Source organism: Rhinopithecus roxellana, chromosome 9 (genome assembly GCF_007565055.1).
Source record: "Rhinopithecus roxellana isolate Shanxi Qingling chromosome 9, ASM756505v1, whole genome shotgun sequence".
NCBI classification, from domain to species: domain Eukaryota; kingdom Metazoa; phylum Chordata; class Mammalia; order Primates; family Cercopithecidae; genus Rhinopithecus; species Rhinopithecus roxellana.
The window spans coordinates 113,891,143-113,910,381 of NC_044557.1; the positions used below are offsets into that span (position 1 = coordinate 113,891,143).

Genomic DNA, 19,239 nt, shown 5'->3' on the forward strand with positions numbered 1-19,239 from the left:
ATTAAACTCTACACATGTTTCACATCATCCTCCTGTGATCACAGCCACAAGGGAAAGCTTAGCTTACTGAACTGTGTAGGGACACTGCTACTGTCTGACCCCACAGTTGTCTTCCTCTAACTGTTGAGAATCAAAGGCTGTAGGAGAATGGGTCTGCTTTGTCTTGAACCACAAACTTCTGAAGGACTAAAGGAGAGAACCACACTGCAGGTGACTCACTTCTGCTTCACACTCTGATATCCCCATGAAAAGGAGCCTGAACTCAGGCAGTGAATTCTAGACGGAGCTGAACTCTCAGGTCCTCTTTCTAAATTCTCTGTCTAAAAGAATACCCTTACAGGTGAAATTTTACCTCCTTGATAAAAACCTCAGGGAAAGCCAATATTCATAAGCCAGAATCTCTGAGAAGTTTCTTGAAACTACAGTTTGGTTAGAACCAGCCCGAATAAAGAACTGATGAGTCCTCGGTTCACATCAATGAAAGATAGGAAAGATGGGCTCCAGCTGCTTCTCAGGAGTAGCCCCGAGGGCTTGAGAGAATAGAAACTGCGACACACACACAGGATCAGGGCCAGCTTGTCAAAGGCAAATCTCAATGCTCACATCCAGGCAGGATGGGAAGGACCCTGGGCTTTGCCAGGCAAGGTCAACAGACGAGGGAGGTTCTCTACAACAGCTGCCCAGGCAGTCAGTTATGCCACCCAGAGGAGAGGGCACCACACCCCCTGCATCTAGCCGACAAGAGAAAGAGGCTTTGCTGTGCAAAATTAAAACGCGTTACTTCTATCTCCTGATGGATAAAGAGATCTGTACTCTCGCGGATTCAAACCACAACAAAGACAATCCATTTTCCTTCTCCCCTTAATCTGGATCTGAAAGATTTGAAGAGGAACCTACCCAGTTTCAAACAAAGCCCATTTCAAATTTTAATACCAGATCACCCTCTATGGGGCTGAACAAAAAGAGAAAAAGTACTGTTCCTATGAAAAGCTTCAGCTATTCAATAGAGGAGATTGATCTGAGGAATCAGAGCAAGTGTACATCTTTAAAATGGTGATGCGGAAGACGATCTCTAAATTGTATTCAAACAAGACTTAAGCAGCTATTAGGCTCACAAAACAAGTGTAGGGGGTGACGAAGACGGACAGTGTGCCAACCAAATGGAGTGGGATGGAGGGAGTATGGAGATTGTGTATTACAAAAACCAAGTAAGTCAAGTGGAACATGAACTTGAGAAATTCAAATGGAAATTAAAAAATAAAATAGTAAGAAAGTGACTAATGAGAGAGAAATGCAAAAGAGAAAGAGGGCAGGTATAGGAATTGAAATTCCAAGAGAAAGAGCAGAGCAGAGGACGTCATCATTAAAGGAGGCTGCCTTTGGCTTCAGAGCAAAAGGTGCACCAGGTCTCAGGCAATAGCAATGAAAATTACCCCAAACGGGAAGTCCCCAGGATATATTTTTTTAACTTAATAAAGAAAAAAATTTTTTATAAACATCTTAGTTGAAAAATAAATACATAAACAAAGAGAATACTTGACAAAAAAAACAATAATCAAGGGGACCACATGTCTTTTATGAAGCATTAAATGCCAAGAAACAAAGAAGCAACAAGAGTATTTTGAAATGCAAAAAACAAAAACAAAAAACAAAACAAAACAAAAAAAACTCACGTGAATTCTAAGTTGTCTTCACATAAGTTGTCTTTCATGTATTAAGGCTCAGGCCTGGAAGGGCTGAGAAAATGTGTTTTGCTTGTATCTTTTTGTTTTTGTTGTTGTCAGAGACAAAGTGTTGCTCTGTTGCCCAGGCTGCAGTGCAGTGTGGAAATCTCGGCTCACTGCAACATCTGCCTCCTGAGTTCAAGTAATTCTTGTGCCTCAGGCTGCTGAATAGCTAGAATTACAGGTGTGTGCCACCACGCCTAGTTTTTGTACTTTTAATAGAGACGGGGTTTCGCCTTGTTATCTAGGCTTGCCTCAAACTCCTGGCCTCAAGATCCGCCCACCTCGGCCTCCCAAATTGCTGGGATTACAGGCGTGAGTCACTGCACATGGCCCTTGCTTATATCTTTATTGGTAAAATTTTGTTTGGTGCTACAGTCTTCTCTAATATAATAATAAATATTTTAAACTTTGTGGGCCACACAGTCTCTGTAGCATCTACCCAAGTCCACCACTGTCGCATGGAAGCACCACAGACAATATGTCAATTACAGGGCATGGCCAACCCAGCTGGAAGAATTTACTCACAAAAGCAGGCCATGGTTTACTGACCTCTGCTCCATCTGGGAGATTAAGAAAAATCCAGAGCACAGGAGTGAGTAAGTCATAATATATAACAGGAGGACGATTGATAAACTAAACTGTGGAAAGTTACAAAAGACAGGAGAGGCAATACAAAATTTAATGAAAATAATCTAGATTTAAAATGCACTATTTTATGAACTAAAAGATAGAGGTTTTAAGGAGAAGAGAAAAGAAGAGTGTGCTAAACTTCTCACCTTCCATGGGCAAAGGTGGGTGGTGGAGTAACAGTAAGAGAGAACTGAAGGTTTAAACATGATTTTGAAAAGCTCAAAAGTTATGTCTAGTAAAATTAAACACAGGAGACAAGCTTTCCAAACCACCACAGAATTAAAAAGCAAAGAAAAAAATTACCCGTTTTATGAAAGACTGAAAATAGTGAAAACGAAGGAAGCACAGAACCAGAAAGTATATGATAAGTTGACAAAAATCACACCAAATAATCTGTCACGATAAATGAAAATTAGTTAAATCCTTATTAAGGACAAATACCCAGATTAGTGACATGGATTATGAGAAATCCATTTGATGTGAAATACACAAGCTGATAAATAAAATGATGAACAAATGTGAACAAAAATAGAGATTGAGATATTATTTTTTTTAAATGTGCATATCCAGGAAAAATAATTACATAGAATAAAAAGTCTGTCTTTAAATGAAGATATTATTGACTTGATCTTCTATGTGTGAAGCAAAAGCATAAACATATATAAAGCAAAACTTGTTAAAAATTTAAGAAATAATGGGAAGAAACCTGGTAGCAAAGGGAAACTTTATCATACCTCTCTCATTATTTGGCAAGCAAAGTATATAATAGATAGTAGTAAGATAAATAAAGATGAATGGATAAAGAGGATCTGGAAAACATCACTATTAATGTTTAGTTAATATATACACTAAAGATTAAATCTATTAAGTGTGTTAAGTATTTATTACATATTAAGCCATTAAGGAAATCTCAGTAAGTCCCATAGCTAAAAATTACTGAGCTCACACTCTCTGACCACAATGCATTAAATTGGAAATTAAATATTAGAAAGTGGGAGATAAAATTACCAATTATTTTCAAATGAACAAACAACAACAACAGCACAACGAATCCTTTCCTGTCTACACAGGACGAGGGAAATATTAAAAGCAGAAAGACAGACCGATTGGATGAGGGCACTCCCTACCCAAACATAAGGGAAGAAAGTGAACTTTGCTTAGAAGCAAATGTACAGCTTGGATTGTTTTTAATCTTAGACAAGACAGAATTAAAATACATGAACTAAACATTCTGGGTAAGCTAATATTGAAAAGCAAAATATAACCAGAAAATAAAAGAGAGAAATCTCTAGAGATTACATTAATGCACTAGAAAGGAGATTAAAATAACTAATAAATTCAGGACTTGGATTCTTTGAAAAAAACTAATAAAATATACAGGCTTTCAGAAAGTGAAGGCGAAAAGAAAGAAGAAAGATAGCAAAGAAATAAAAAGTTACAGAATTTCATGTAGAAGTCTATGCTAAAAACTTGAACCTCAATGAGAAGGCAAATGGAAAATATGAAAATAAAGATTATCAAATCTGACAATCAGAACAGACCACTATCCTTGGAAGAAATAGAAACCAGTCTCAAAGAATTGCATCCATAAAAGGAGCTGGGCCCGAATGTTTTATGGGCAAGTTTTTCAAACCTTCAAGGAACACATAATTCTTATGCTATTTAAGCTGTTACAGTTCATAGAAAAAAAATGAAAAGTGTCACAATTTGCTTTATGAAATTAACATAAACCGGCTACCAAATGCAACAAAGACAGTGCATTAAAGTAAAACAATAGACTCATTTCACACAGAAATATAGATGCAAATGAGAAGTGAAATATTTCCTGTGATATAGCAACATGAATAAGGGTAATATCACCTGATTGAGTAGAATTTAATCCAAGAATACATGGATAGGTTAATAATATGAAATAAATTTTTATCAAATCAATGTCAATGAAAAAAGATTATATTGACTGATATCAATAAAGCAAATGTTTAATTTAACAAAATTAAAAATTCATTTTTGATTGAATTATATTAAAAATGCAAACAAATTAAAATACATTTTAAATCTAGATCAGTATAGTTTTATAAACTCTAGAAAGATGTTTCTTTGATATGATCGAGTATATCAATCTAAAACCAATGGACAGTGTCATATCTGTCAAAATATCAAAGCAGCATTTCCCAACTTCATTGTTATAATCAGTTTTCCAGGAGATGTTAGCAGATGTGCTTAAAAGTAAAGTGTAAACAATAGTTCAAAAGTAGTTTGGGAAGTAAATGGAGTGACAAAATGAATCCAGAGTTTTCTTGGCAGAATGAATGTACAAGAATAGACTAAAATAATTTTGAAAAAGAATATTCATCCAGGCCTTAAACTGGAGAATATTAAAATGTATTATGCAACCACAGCCATTAAAGTAATGTGACAGCAATACTAGAGCAGAGAGACAGATAAATGGAAAAGAAACGAGTGTGTTCCAAAATAGATCCAAAATTCTTTTTAATATAACAAATGCGGTTTTCCAAATAAGAAAGGAAATGATGGATTATTTGATAAGTCTTTTGAGACTATCTGGCTAACCATTTCAAAATGAATACAGTAAGGCATAATCTACCAAAATACAAACACGAATTCCAGGTAGATTACAGATGATGCTCTAAAAGAATGAGGAGGAAATAGACTTACATTGTGGAAGGTCTCTCTGAGCATCCCTGAGAAGGCACATTCCATGAAAAAACAGATGAAAATATTTGACTATATAAATATTTTAAGTGTCCAAATATTTGTAAAAAGCATAAAACAACAAAATGCAAATAACCAAGCGGAAAAGATAGTTTTAAATATGTATAAGGATTATGATATTTTAAAATACTCCTCATCTTTATTCTTTTCTTAGTAAATCTCTGTCTCTCTCTGCTGTCCACTTGGCTTTGCTATTCTATACAAGGTGGATGCCACTCTGGAAAGGAGGAGGAGTATCCCCTTTAGCCAGATCAAGGAAAAGGAAAGACTTCCCTGTCTTCCCCAAGGGACTGTGAGAAAGGCGGAGAAGAAGGTAGTGGAAATAGGCAGTTGGCATTTGTTCTGATTTCTCTCTCTCAACAAGAATGGTAGGAATGCCTGAAGATTGGCTGGGCATGGGGGTGCATGCTTGTAGTTCCACCTACTCAGGAGGCTGAGAAGAGAGGATCACTTGAACCCAGAGGTTCTAGGCTGCAGTGAGCCATGACTGTGCCACTGCACTCCAGCCTGGGTGACACAGCAAGACCCTGTGTGTAACAAAAAAAAAAAGCCTGAAGTTAAAGGTGGGAGCAGAGGTGCTTTCTCCCATTCTCCATTCTGGGTGTAGTCAGTCCTTTACATGAGAGACACCATACCTATTAATGTGGCAGCCAGTGTGTTGGGGCAGAGAATGTGGTGTGGAAGGAACCCACAGGGCTTTCTGTGCCCTGAGACTGGGATGGAAACGTTGTTGAGAATTTGGTGCAGGAGGTTGTCAAAGTTGTTCACAGGGCTGCAGGGACAAAGTAACTCCCTGGCCAACAGCAACAGAGCCAATGTCAACGGAGCCAGGAACCAGTGAAGTCATAGTCAAACGCTCTCTGACTACTATGAGGTTCGTAAGCACCGAGGCCCGGTCAGTACCTTAGAGGGCAGATCTGAAAGGCCCTGTGCTGTGGTCTGTGCCCCATCCCCGAAATTCCTGTATTAGAATCCTGGCCCCCAGTGTGATGATATTAGGAGATGGGGCCTTTGGGAGGTGATGCAGAAAGAGACCCTAGGGAGCTGCCTCACTCCTTGACCAAGTGAGCACACAGCCAGAAGGTACCATCCATGAAGAAGAAGGTAGGTCATCTTCAGACACTAAATCTGCTGGTACCTTGAGCTCAGACTTCCAGTCTTGAGGATTGTGAAAAATAAATTCCTGTTGTTTATAAGCCACCCAGTCTACGGCATTTCATTATAGCAGCCTGAATGGACTAAGACACCAAGCCATCCAAAAGAGACTGAATATGCAAAGGCGATGCATAAACTACTGGATTTGAATAAGTTTATTAAATTTATCTAAAAGTGTGTGTGCATGCATGTGTGTGTGTGTGTGTGCATGTCAGTACATGCGTATGTGTATTTCCATGGAAGTTTGTAGAAAAGATCACATCTGTTTTTGGAAAATAAGCTACATTTTCTTGGCACATTTGCATATGGTGTGAGAAGACTGGCAACCCAGGATTTATGATAAACAAGAAATTATTTATCTTCAATGTATAAAATGAGCTTACTGATTAAAAAAAGACAGAAAAACAGCTGTATAAAAAGTGGCCAAAAAGCACAGATAGGAAATTTCACAAGAGGAGAAATATAAGTGATGGATAAAAAAATAAAAAGAAATGTTCAAATGAGAACACATGGACACAGGGAGGGGAACATCACACACAGGAGCCTGCTGGGGGTTGGGGGGCAAGGGGAGGGAGAGCATTAGGACAAATACCTAATGCACGCCAGGCTTAAAACCTAGATAGTGGGTTGATAGGTACAGCAAACCACAATGGCAGATGCATACCTATGTAACAAACCTGCACATTCTGCGTATGTATCCCAGAACTTAAAGAAAAAAAAAAAAAAAAAGAAAAAGTAGAAGAAAAGAAATGTTTAAATAGCAAAGAAATATAAAACGTAAAAATGAGAAGCCACTAGGCAAGTGTCAAACTGGCAAACCAAATAGCAGGGCTAAAATACAGCAAACCTGTTAGACAAAGAAAATGCCTTAGAAAGCTGTCCTCACATCCACCATGAAACCATGAGGTGACAGAACACAGCAGTGACTTTGTTACTAAGTGACTAAGGATTATTACTCCACCCAAGTAATAACTCACCTGTCTATAGGCTGACCTGAGAGTCAGCTATTGTTCACAGCGTTGTTAGAGCTCATTGTTGACATCTTCTGAGCCTGTAGCACGTTCTTTTGAAAATGATGGTAAATCTTCATTGACAGATTTGTCTTGTGGAAAGAGCCAAAATTAATTTAAAGCCTAGTCTGGTTACACTGCTTCTGATCACGAGAAAGGTTTTCTCATAAATCTAAGCTCTGAAGGCAGTGACAAAAGAGGCATTCCAGAATGATGTGGCAGCTCACGGAAATAAGTTTTTTAAATGGCATGGTAGAAGGATTGCATTTGTCAGGATACAGCTCCCCTTCTCCTGCATAAAGGTCTCCCAACTGGTCTATCCACAATCTTGTTTTCACTAAGCCTTTGATATCTTGAAATGCTGTATAAACTCAATCATGTCATTCCTGCTTGTCTTTGGATAAAAACACAAATTTGTATAATGGCTATAAAGCCTTGTTTAGTCTGGTTCTTCTCTTTCCAGCTTCACTGGACACCAGTTATCTCTTGGCCTCTTGTTTCTGGCCACAGTGGCCTTCTAGAAAGTCATTATGGGCATTAAGCCGGCCCCACTAGAGTCTTTGCACGTTCTCTTCCCTCCCTCCCCATTTTTGCCACTAAACACCTACTCCTTTAATAGATCTGGACTTAATAGTCAAGCCCTCCTTCCCAGAAAGACCTTTCTACCCTCCCAGTCCAGGACCACCCTTAGCCACAGGACATATTTTCAAGGCATCATTTATGTTCCCTTCATTGCTCTGTACACGGTTTTCGATAACTTAATGTGGCTATCTGATTAATGTCTGTCTCCTTCTGGAGATTAGAAGCCTGCAGGGAGGCAAAGACCCCAGTTGGTTTTACTCTGTGCACTGCATGAAGCCTGGCATACAGGGTTCTCAAAATAACTGATGGATGAAAGAGAAATGTAATTTGGTACACTTGTGAGGTCGGTGATCTGCAAGATGACTACAATGATCCGCCCCTCCCTGTATGCACCTGCTGCTCTCCCATCAAGAGATGAGTCTGTCTCGCTTCTCCTTGAACCTAGGCTGGTCTTCTGACTTGCTGTGACTGCAGAATGAAACAGCAGTGATGCTGAACCAGGTGTGAGCCCAGTTCTCCAAAGGCCTCACAGTTTCTGCCTTGGCTTTCTTGGGGGAGAACTGCCATGCTATGAGAAGGCGGTTTAGACCATGGAGGGAAGAGAGGCCACCAAGACTCACAACCAGCTTCAACTGCCAGGCAAGCTGGGTGCTGACGTACTTCTGCCCATAGAATCATGAGACACAGATGGCTGTTGCTTTAAGCCACTACCTTTTGGTATGGTTTGTGGTGTAGTAAGAGTACCTGAAACACTGATTTCTTGTCTTAAAATAAATTCTAGCCAGGTGTGATGGCTCATGCCTATAATCTCAATGCTTTAGGAGGCTAAAGAGAAAGGATTCCTTGAGCCCAGGAGCTCAAGACCAGCCTGGACAACAGAGCAAGACCCCATCTCTATAAAAATGAAATATAAAAATTAGCCAGGCATGGTGGTTCATGCCTGTAGTCTCAGCTACTCAGAAAGCTGAGGTGGGAGAACCACTTGAGTTCGAGGCTGCAGTGAGCTATGATTACCACTGAACTCCAGCCTGGGTGGAAGGATGAGATCCTGTCGTTAAATAAATAAATAAAATAAAATAAATCCTAGTGGCATTAGTTTCTCTTCACATGATTATCTGTAAGAGGTGAACCTTTTCCATGAGAACCAGGGGACTGCTCCCCATTGTACCTGCAGTGAAGCAACCCTCAGCCCCTGGTTATCTTGGGCATCCACAGAGGGTTTGGGGTTATCATATAGCATTGTATGTACTTGTCCTTTTTCCTTGTCATTTTTCATTTACTTTTGCTAGGTATCTAATTGTTCAGATGTTCTGCTCCTTTAGGGCAGGGATTTATTTGTCTTTATCTCCAGTGATTCTATAGCTTCCTAGCAAACAGTAGATGTTCAACGAAATTCTGCTGAATGAATGAATGAATCGTTCTCTGCCTTGCTGCCTCCACCTGACAAATTCCCTGCCAGCTGTGCCCTCCTCAAACATCCAATCTTAAAACACATTCTCCTGCTCTATCAATGTGCTGCCTTCTGTTCTTTTATAAACATAATCCTCAAAAATTCTACATCTATGTAAGCCACATCTCAGCCCAACACTGCTTCTTTTGATGCAGTGGCAATAGCAATCAATGGCTTAGGTCCTATAATAACACTGGGGTTTGTGTTTAAATCAGATAACATATCCAGAATTCAGACACCTAACTATATTTTCAGTGAATGTTACCTTTTCATCTTCTTTCCAATGCTCTCTATTTCTCAGAATGCCAAGGATATCCACCCCTCAACATGCAACATCCGCATGTTGACAGACATCAGTAATAGTCTGTGAATCCTTTGAATTCTGGTAAGATGGACATTTATTGACATTTACTCTGTGTTAGGCACTATGCTGAGCAGCTGACCTATATAACATCCCCTGTCACATGAAAAAGAAAGCCTAGGTTTAAATATCAGGCCAACAGTTTCTCCACTCAGCAGCACATTGCCTCTGGAACTAGTGGACTCTAGACAATGGGATGAAATCATCAAAGATGATTCACAGGTTTTAGATGCTGGAGCTTCCTGAGAAGCAGAGTCCTTATCCTTCCTTTTCTTTCGTAGGTTGAAGGCTAACACCTGTCATAGTCTCTCTACTCATCTCAATGACCAAAATGTGCTTTTTGAAAGCATTTGCTCCAAAGTATAAATGACTGTTAACAACCTCACAATGCAACCCCCTCCCTTGAAGGCATTCTGAATTTCAAGCAAACATTTAGGATGCAAAAACGGAACAAGACTAGCAAGATTTAGACTTGGAAGCAGGCAAGTCAGATTCCTCCCAAAAGTCATTCTATTGAATGCAGCAAGCAACCCAGCCTTAGTGGGGAGAAGCTTGGGGAAAAGGGAACATGAGACTTCTCATAATATACGGGAAGGACCTTCGCAGTCAAATAGCCACTCACCTGATTTTTCTGGGTCAATCCCTATTAAACATGGATGTTTCACTTCTTAGCTGTGGATAGCACACTCATCCCTGTCCTGGTTTTAGGTTTTAATCTCTTTTCTCTCCTGCAGTCTAGTGTAGACCGACAACCTTTTTTTCCAAAACAGCACATGTCATATTTAAGAATGAATGTCCCTTGCATATAATAATATGATAGTATATTTATTCTTCTGTTCACATTTTGCATGAAAAACATACTTAAGACAGTTAATAAAAAGACATACAACATCTAGTTGATGACCCAGCGGAAGTAGTGGCATCTTCTTTAAGTCTCTGCTCTGTCAATGGCCATGCATGTAGAAGCTTCTCAGTGACCTCTAGACACAGTTAACAGCTGGATTCCTTAGCACTGGGTAATAATGTCATTCTGAGCACCACCCTGAGCACCATGCAATAATATCACTCTGAGCACCAATCTCACAGACTTGCAATAATTGTTGACAATTTGTCTCCTTAACTAGACTGTGAGGCCCTTGAGGGCACTGTGCTTTATTCATCTTTTTTATTCCATGTAGCCCAGAGCCTGGTGCTTATTACATAGCCAGTACATTCTTGGAGGAAATCATCTCTTACTCAACTGGTGTCAGGAGGAAACTGGGGACCACAGATTGGCAGGTTCAGGAATGCTTTGCGCTACTGAGCAGCTACTCAGACCTTGTGAACTGTATGTTCCCTACTTCCCTCCTGTCATATAATCTTTTCCCTTTTTTTTTTTTTTTTTTTTTTTTTTTAGACAGAATCTCGCTCTGTCGCCCAGGCTGGAGTGCAGTGGTGTGACTCAGCTCACTGCAACCTCTGTCTCCTGGGTTCAAGCGATTCTCCAGCCTCAGTCTACCAGGTAGCTGGGATTACAGGTGTGCACCACCATGCCCAGCTAATTTTTGTGTTTTAAGTAGAGATGGGATTTCACCATGTTGGCCAGGCTGGTCTTGAGCTCCTAACCTCAAGTGATCCACCTGCTCAGCCTTCCAAAGTGCTGGGATTACAGGCATGAGCCACCGCACCCAGCACCTTACTAGGATTTAAAGTCCACTGATTCCGAGGGTTCCTGTCTACTACCACTTCTCTCCACCACAACATCTTCTCCTCCACACTGCTGACTCCCTGGGAGAGCAAATCCAAGAGTGGGCTATGATTAGACAGAGCGTCCACCTCCCCTAGATGACTGCAGGACCCAGGCCATTGTTTCTCATCTCTATGCATAGCTCAGCCACCACCACAAGCTCCAAACTCTCAGGCCACCCATCATCACCCAGGCTCCTTCTACCACCTGGCTGTGGATGCTCCCTAACCTGACTGAGTCTGTGTCTCTTCACACACTCTCTGGGACTCACAGTTGGTCCTCAGCAATGCCTCCTGTATCCCTCAGCTGCTTAGCTCTTAGAGAAAAACACACAACCCTCCTGACTGCTCTACTTTAATGTTATGACCGTAAATCTCAAATAGGTCTTCAGGACTATCTAGTGACTCTACTAAACTTCCATAAAATGTTTACTCTTCCACTTTCAAAGATGAATCTTTCACACCTTCTCTACTGCTCAAACTGCCATCGTTCCCCATTCCTGACTCACTCTTAGCTGATGATCTTGCTTCATATTTCACTGAGGACATAAACATATCCTAAAGGGATCAATATGTCTCTCCCTCCGTCTCTACTTGCCTCAGGACTCACACACTTTACTTTCCTTATCATTTTCCAGTGCTCTCCTTGGGCACTGAATCCTGTCTCCTCTCTTGCCTATCCCATCAGTGCCTCTCTCTATCCCATCGTTCCCATCAGAATGTAAATATCATGTCATATACCCACCTCCCACCATTGAAAGCCTTCTCTAGACCCCTCCAGCTACACCACATCTCCTAGCTCCACTGTATAGCAAAACCTTTCACAAGAGTTGTCTATTTTCCCTGTTCCCACTTTTTTCATCCTTTGTTCTTTCTAGAAGGTACACAATCAGGCTTTTGGTTCCATCACTCCCCTGGAGCTGTGAGCCTCATGTGCTTTCCTCCTATCACTAAAAACCTCCTTACTGCCAAATCCAATGTTGGCTCCCAGTCCTCCTCTAACCTGACCTCTCAGCTCCATGTGACAGAGTTGATTATTCCTGCCTTCTTGAAACATTTTCATTAGGCTTCCAGGATATCACATTCTCCTGATTTTTCCTCTCCCTGGCTAGTCCTTTGCAATTTTGTTTGCTGGCTGTTTCTCCTCTTTTTTCTGACCTGACCCCCAAGTATCAGAATTCCCTGGAGGGTTTTTTTTTTTTTTTTTTTTTTTGGAGATGGAGCCCGCTCTGAGCCCAGGCTGGAATGCAGTGGCGTGATCTCGGCTCACTGCAACCTCCGCCTCCCGGGTTCAAGCAATTCTCCTGCCTCAGCCTCCCGATTAGCTGGGACTACAGGTGTGGAGGCTCTGTTCTTATGTCTCTTTTCTCTCTTTACCTTCTCTTTTGTCAACCTCTTTATTCCTATAGCTTTAAAGATGTTGATACATGCCAAGTTTATATCTGTATCCCGCCTCCTCTCTAAGCTCCAAATCTATGTACAGTATCTAACTCCCTACTTGCCATCTCTACTTTGATGTCTAATGAATGTTTCTCAACACAGTGTACACAAAAGAAAGGTTCCTACTTCTCACTGCCTGCAGCCCCTTGCAACCAAGTAACTCTTTGGTTTTGCCAGTCTCAGTAAAAAGCATTACTATTTACTCAGCTCTTCAGGCCCTAAACCTCTCTTTTTCTCACACCTTTGTCCAAACTCATCAGCTTTACCTTTAAAATAAGTGCTAAATGTGATCACTTCTTACCACCTCTACCTGTCCCACCTGAGTTCAAGATGTCATGACCTCTATCCCCTCGACTTCTAATAGCCTTTTAACAAGTCTCTGCTTCTGCTCTTGCCCCCAAACAGCCAATTTTCCCCACAACAACCAGAATGATCCTTCAAAAATATAAATGAGACTGGCCGCTCACCTGCTAAACACCCTTGAATGACTTCCCACCACAGTTAGAATAATATGGAAATTTTACTTTGGTTTAAAAGACCCCACATGACTTTGGTGTTGTCTATCTCTCCAATCTCTTCTTGAACTTGACTGCTCCCTCCCTGTCTGTAGCTGAGTCATACTGGCCTCCATGATCTTCATTGAACAGGTCAGGCTCTTTCCCATCTCTGTACTCACTGCTCCCTCTGCCCAGGAAGCTCTTCTTCCCAGATCTTGCAAGCTTTGCTCTTCAGTCCAGTCAGGACTCTGCTCAAATATCACTTCTTTAGACAGAATTTTCCCCACTACGCGCTAAAGCAGACCCTCATTGTCTTTGGCACTTTCTAATCTCTCATCCTGTTGATTTTTTGATAGTGCATGTTAATCTTGACTTTTTAGAATACATTCATTTGCTTAAGTCTATCCTTTCCAAATGCAAACGTCTCATGGGCAAGGACTTTTCTGCCCTGTTCATCCAAAGTGCCTAGGACAGATGGTCCATAAATACTTGTTGAGCGAGCAGATACATGAAAAAATGTGCAAAGGGACTCAGGTAAAGAGTGTCATTTCTATAATTTCAAAGCTGTGATGTACTTCCAGGAGCAGAGTAAGTAATAATGATGGGCAGGCACAATGGAAGGCCAGGTGTTGGACTAAAGAGGGCCTCTCTGGCAGCCCTACAGGACAGACATTTCTGCAATGATAGAAATGACCTATATCTCTGCTGTCTAGAACAGTAGTCACTGGCCATGTGTGACTATTGGGCACTTAAGATGTGGTCAGTGGGACTGAGAAATTGAGGAACCGAATATTAATTTAATTTAATTTCAATTAACATTTAAATAGCTATCCATGGCTGGTGGCTATGGTATTAGAACCTGAAGAATCCCTTCCCATGACTTGAGACTGCAGGATAATTGTGTATAACTCACCGAGTTGTCAAGAGGACTAATGAAATAAAAAACTTGGGAAAATGTCTGGAACATAAATGGCACAAAAAAAATAATAGTTGCTATTATTCCACAGAGTTGCAAATTAAAGTACTTTAAGTACATGCCATTTAAATTAGGCTGTAAAGCACTTGAAATGGACTTTTATTAATGTTAACCATGATGTTTTGTTTCTTAGAGTTGGTGGATAATCGATGTTTGGGTCTATATTTGAGCTTCCAAACTAAAAACAGGATACAACCATTTTGGGATCTCACTGAAGGAGATAGATGACTATTCCAAGTGGATCAGCTTGCTGATACTTATAACGAGCTAATTAATTTTGACAACAGCTAATTTAGCATCTGCAAAAATTGGATTTGTAACATTATGTGTACTGTATTATTTTCAGTGTCATCTGCAACTTCCCGGATGATTTTGGGTAAGAGAAGTGTTTGTTTTAATACTTACTATTAAAATAAAAAAATAAGTATTTACTTATTGGAAACATTATGATTAATTATTTAAGGCTAAAATTGGTTTGGACATAAAATCGTTTCTTTTTCTTAGTGGCTCACCATAATTCCTTCCATACTGAATCCAGAAAATAAAATTAGCACAGATATAGAACATAAACAGACCATTATAACAAACCCTTATGAATAACCTAATGCAATAATAAAATCGCACATTTGTCCAGAATGAGTGTGGTACTTATTTTCAGGTCAAGAGAATTTGCGTTCTGTGGCAGAGTGAAAATGGCATTCCACAGTCAGCCTAAACACTTGGTGGAGACTCTGAGACTAGAGAGAGCAGATGCATTTAAATTAAACACGTGCTTATAGGCATTAAGAAAAGTTGACATTCTTATTAAAGAGAACAATTAATCTGCAGCAGTTGGAAGCCACTTTACAGTTGAAAAAGTGCTCTAGGACCTAATATAAATGAGACTGGAGTAGAAAGAGAATGAAAATTCACTTTTCTACACGGGAGCCTTTTCTAATTGTCCTAGAGCTGTGCCGTTTGAAATGCTAATCCGTCCTCTCCCATCCAGGACTGGGAGCCTGGGGTAACAGAAGCCAAGAAGGGTGAAGACTCCCCAAATGCTAAAGTGAGGGGTGGTCAAGACTTACCAATGGGCATCACTAAGAAAAAAGGCAGCCAGCAGAGGACGAAGCAGCCCACCACGATGCCCAGCGTTTTGGCCGCTTTCTTCTCCCGGGAGAACTTGAGGAGCCTCACCGAGAAGTGCGTCTTGGTCTTGGTGCTGGCCACTCCGCTGCCTCCTGCCGGGGCGTTTTTCCGATGGATGCGGAGCGTCACTTGCTCCGAGTCCGACTTGTCGGTCTTGAGGCCAGACTTGAGGCCCCGGCTCTCCCTCTTGGCCACCACGTAGACGCGGCAGTACATGACCAAGATGATGGCCAGCGGCAGGTAGAAGGAGCCCAGCGCTGAGAAGAGCACGTAGCCCGGCTCCTCGTTGATCTGACAGATGGTCTCGTCCTCGGGGGCCGGCTGCCTCCAGCCGAACAGGGGTCCGATGGAGATGACCAGGGAGAGTGCCCAGACGCAGAGCAGAGCCATGAGACCCCTCCTCTGGGTGACGATGGTTGGGTAGCGCAGCGGGTAGCTCACGCCGATGTAGCGGTCGATGGAGATGATGCAGAGGCCCATGATGGACGCGGTGCAGCACAGAACATCCACTGCCGCCCAGATGTTGCAGAAGACCCTGCCGAAGGCCCAGTAGCCTAGGACCTCGAAGATGGCGGAGAAGGGCAGCACAGTGGAGGTGAGCAGGAGGTCGGCCACCGCCAGGTTGACGATGTAGTAGTGTGTGACTGAGTGCAGGTGTCGGTGACAGACTACGGAGAGGATCACTAGGATGTTCCCCAGCACCCCGAAAAGAATGAGGCCCCCCAAGATCACCCCAAGCAGAATGGCCTTGGAAATGTTCACCGGTGCCGGCGGTTGGGTGCAGTTGGAGCTGTCGGAAGCATTTCCGGAGAGAAACACCATGGTCCCAGCCGGGGCCGGGCGAGGTCCGGCTCTCCAGGGCCACCCCGCGGGCTGGCGCGGAGGCGGGAGCGCGGGAGCCGGGAATCAAAAGGTCTTGGCTGGAGGGAGCCCTGTCAGCTGGGTTTGGCTGGGAGTGAGAGCGCGCGCGCGGGTGGGAAACAACCCTGGCCAGCCCTGGGAACCCTCAGAAGGCCACATGAAGGGGCAGGGCATTAAAGGCGACATGGCCAGGGGCGCGCGGGGCTGCCCGGGACCCTCTCCACCTGCTGGACTGGCCTAGCCCGGACCCCAACTCCCTCCCTACCCGAGGGTGGGCGTGAAGATCCAGGAGACTCCTTGCAACATGCAATTCCAAAATTACGAGAGTCTGCTTTTCCGCGTTGTGTGATTCGTCCTGGCTCGGGGAAGATTCAGCATTCTGCACAGAATCGGAATTCAAAATTCCAGCGCCAGTCTCCCCCTCAAACCAAAGGATCAGCCGTCGACGCTCAAAGGCAGGGACCGATGGCATCCGGGTGCTGCTCCTGGCCCGCAGTTACCTACATTTTGAGCTGCCCCACCGAAGGCTCCTGCTGTCTCCAGCTTCTAGGAGCACAGGCCAGGGGACGTGGGTGTGAAATATGTGTTGAGACACAGGCGGCTGCCGGGCATCGTTTGACCGCGTCCACCTGAAAGAGCGCAAAGAAAAAGGCGGGCTGTGAGCTAGGCGCCCCAAGGAGAGAGGCTGTGCTGAGCTCGACGGGCTGCGGGACGCCAGCTGGGAGCCGGGCTGGTTCTGCGATCCATCCAGAAGCTACTTCGCCCGGCTGCGGCGGAGGCGATTCCGGAGCGCATCTCGCGCCCCCACCACTGGGAACCTGCCTCGCGCGCTCTACTGAGTCACCTCTGCCCCAGTTCAGGATCCTAAGCGAAAAACAAACAAACAAAAACACAAATCCCCCAAACCCCAGGCTCCAGCACTCGAAGGCTGGATTTCGAGCGCCGGTACCGAGAAATTAAAATCCTCGAAGCCCGGGAAGGGCGATTGCGGCTGGCGAGTGTGTCGCACCGATCGTAGCCGGGGAATTCTGGAGGATGTACTCGGTTTCCATTAGAACAGGTTGCTTCGCAGTCACCTGGAGGGGGCGGCCTGGGAGAGGGAACCGCTGCGAACCAGGGACCGCAGGGCCAGGACCACGCGCACGCTCACGCTCATGCCGGTGGAATTCGCACTCGGGTGTGCAGAGCGCGCGGGTCTGTCCACCAGCCAAGCTGACTTGAGAGCCAGGTCCCGAGCGAAGCCGGGAGGGACCCGAGGGCTGAAAGCGACCCAGGTCTGTCCACGACGCCTCTCCAAGCCTCACTGTTGGCCATCCGAGGGGCTCCAGCTGCCAGCCGTAGCGGGACTGCCGGGGGACGGAGTGAGGAGGACGTCCCTCTGCAGAGGCAGCTTTGCAAGTGACAGTCACTGCGGATTTTGCAGGCGTAAACATTAAGCCGGCATGCCAGCGGGCAGGGGCCGCCTTCGATTTTCTGGGCTGGGGGCCACCATCTGCGTAAGAAACCTGGGTTTCTACAACTGCGAACCGACCGCAGGGACCCGGCAGGACCAAGGGGCGTGAGGAAGTGCCCACCTTGCCTTCTTGGGTTGGGCCCTGAGGTGGGACCTCGGGCAAAGACTGTTGTTAAAATCCCAAGTTTAAGACCTCACAGGTGGTATTAAAAACGTGCCACTGCAGAAACCCTTTTCCTTCTACCTCGAGGGTGATAAACACAGGGTTAAAAAGACACTTGTTAAGTAGAAGGCAACTTCGCAGAAGATGTAAGGGAATCGGGGGTGGGGTAGAGGGGCCGGTATAAAATCTGGTGGAAAAAGCGAGAGGCTGTGGGAAAAGTGGGGGTTCGGTCTCACCAGATGGCGGGGGATGTCTGCCTTCACCCACTCGGCCCTGCGGGACGCCCGCCCCGGCGCACTCACCTGAAGCGCCGCTGCTGAGCCACCAGCTCGCGAGCGTGGGAGGCGGACCCGGCTTGGGTCCCAGGAGCTGCCTGCCTGCTCTTCTCTGGAGGCGGAGAGGGGACCGTCTCTCCGAGGAACCAAATCCTTGTCCTTTTGCACCCGCTGACTCACCCCTCCACCACCGATGTCTTTAAGCTCCTGGCCCGCTGTCACTTTACCTGCATTTTTTAAAAGAGTCAAAATAGGACAAGAAAAAAAAAATACTGATAACCGATAACTCCATAATCACCCTTTTAATATTCAGCTGCCCGACACCAGAAAAGAATAGCAAGGAACTTTGCAGCTCTCGCTGACGTAACACAGACAGTAGCCCAGCTAGTACCGTAATCTCCTGCTGCTACCGTATTACTCTACGGCAACAGGCACAAGTGCGTGTACAGCTGCAATGTTTTCCTCTGGCCTAAAGTGGGTTGGGTTCTAGCGTTTCTTTAAAAAGGTTTGTGTGTGTGTGTGCGCGCGTGTGTGTGTAGAGTCATTTGTAGTAAATAACTTCTTTAAATGATCTGATTTTAAAAATAAAGAAAAACTGACACCCTTGCTAGATATTGCTGTGTGTATGGTGTGTTCATAGGAATGTGTTATAAAGTAACTTTGAACAGTTTGATTTGATTAACATTTGGCCTAGGTTTTGTTAAAATCAAGAAGTATATTAAGAACATTGTAATTCCAAATATGCAAGTAAATTATAAAGTATTTTAAATAGCAAGTCAAATCAGATAAAATTTGATAAATTCGATTGCAATGAAATTATATTTTCAGGAAGATACAGTGGACATATCTAAACCTTATTTAATATGATTCACTTCTAATTTCTTTAGACAGATGAATTTTAAGAGCATTACGGCCACAGAGTTTGTATGTTTTAAATGCCACACATTCTTTTCCAGCTTTCTTGAGAAAATGGTATCCTTTCAGGAGTGTTAGTCTCTTTAATTCATTAATAGCTGGAGTATGAAAACCTAGCACCACCAGTCTCATTACTTTTTTCTGGTAAATTACATACT

At 43.4% G+C, this 19,239-nt stretch overlaps 1 protein-coding gene across 5 annotated transcripts in view; it reads right to left on the reverse strand.

Annotated features, from left to right (window-relative positions):
- Window positions 1-18,539, reverse strand: part of ADRA1A (adrenoceptor alpha 1A) — a 124,572-nt gene extending 106,033 nt beyond the window's left edge. For 2 of the 5 annotated variants that reach the window (XM_030938007.1, XM_030938008.1), the window contains exon 1: window positions 15,354-17,730. In XM_030938007.1, coding sequence (XP_030793867.1) covers window positions 15,354-16,236 — 883 coding nt within the window. In that variant the 5' untranslated portion in view covers window positions 16,237-17,730. Of the gene's footprint in view, window positions 1-15,353; window positions 17,731-18,193 lie in introns of those variants that run through there. The other 3 variants (XM_010378132.2, XM_010378133.2, XM_010378131.2) reach the window with 3 other exon arrangements.
- Between the last annotated feature and the right edge of the window lie 700 nt (window positions 18,540-19,239).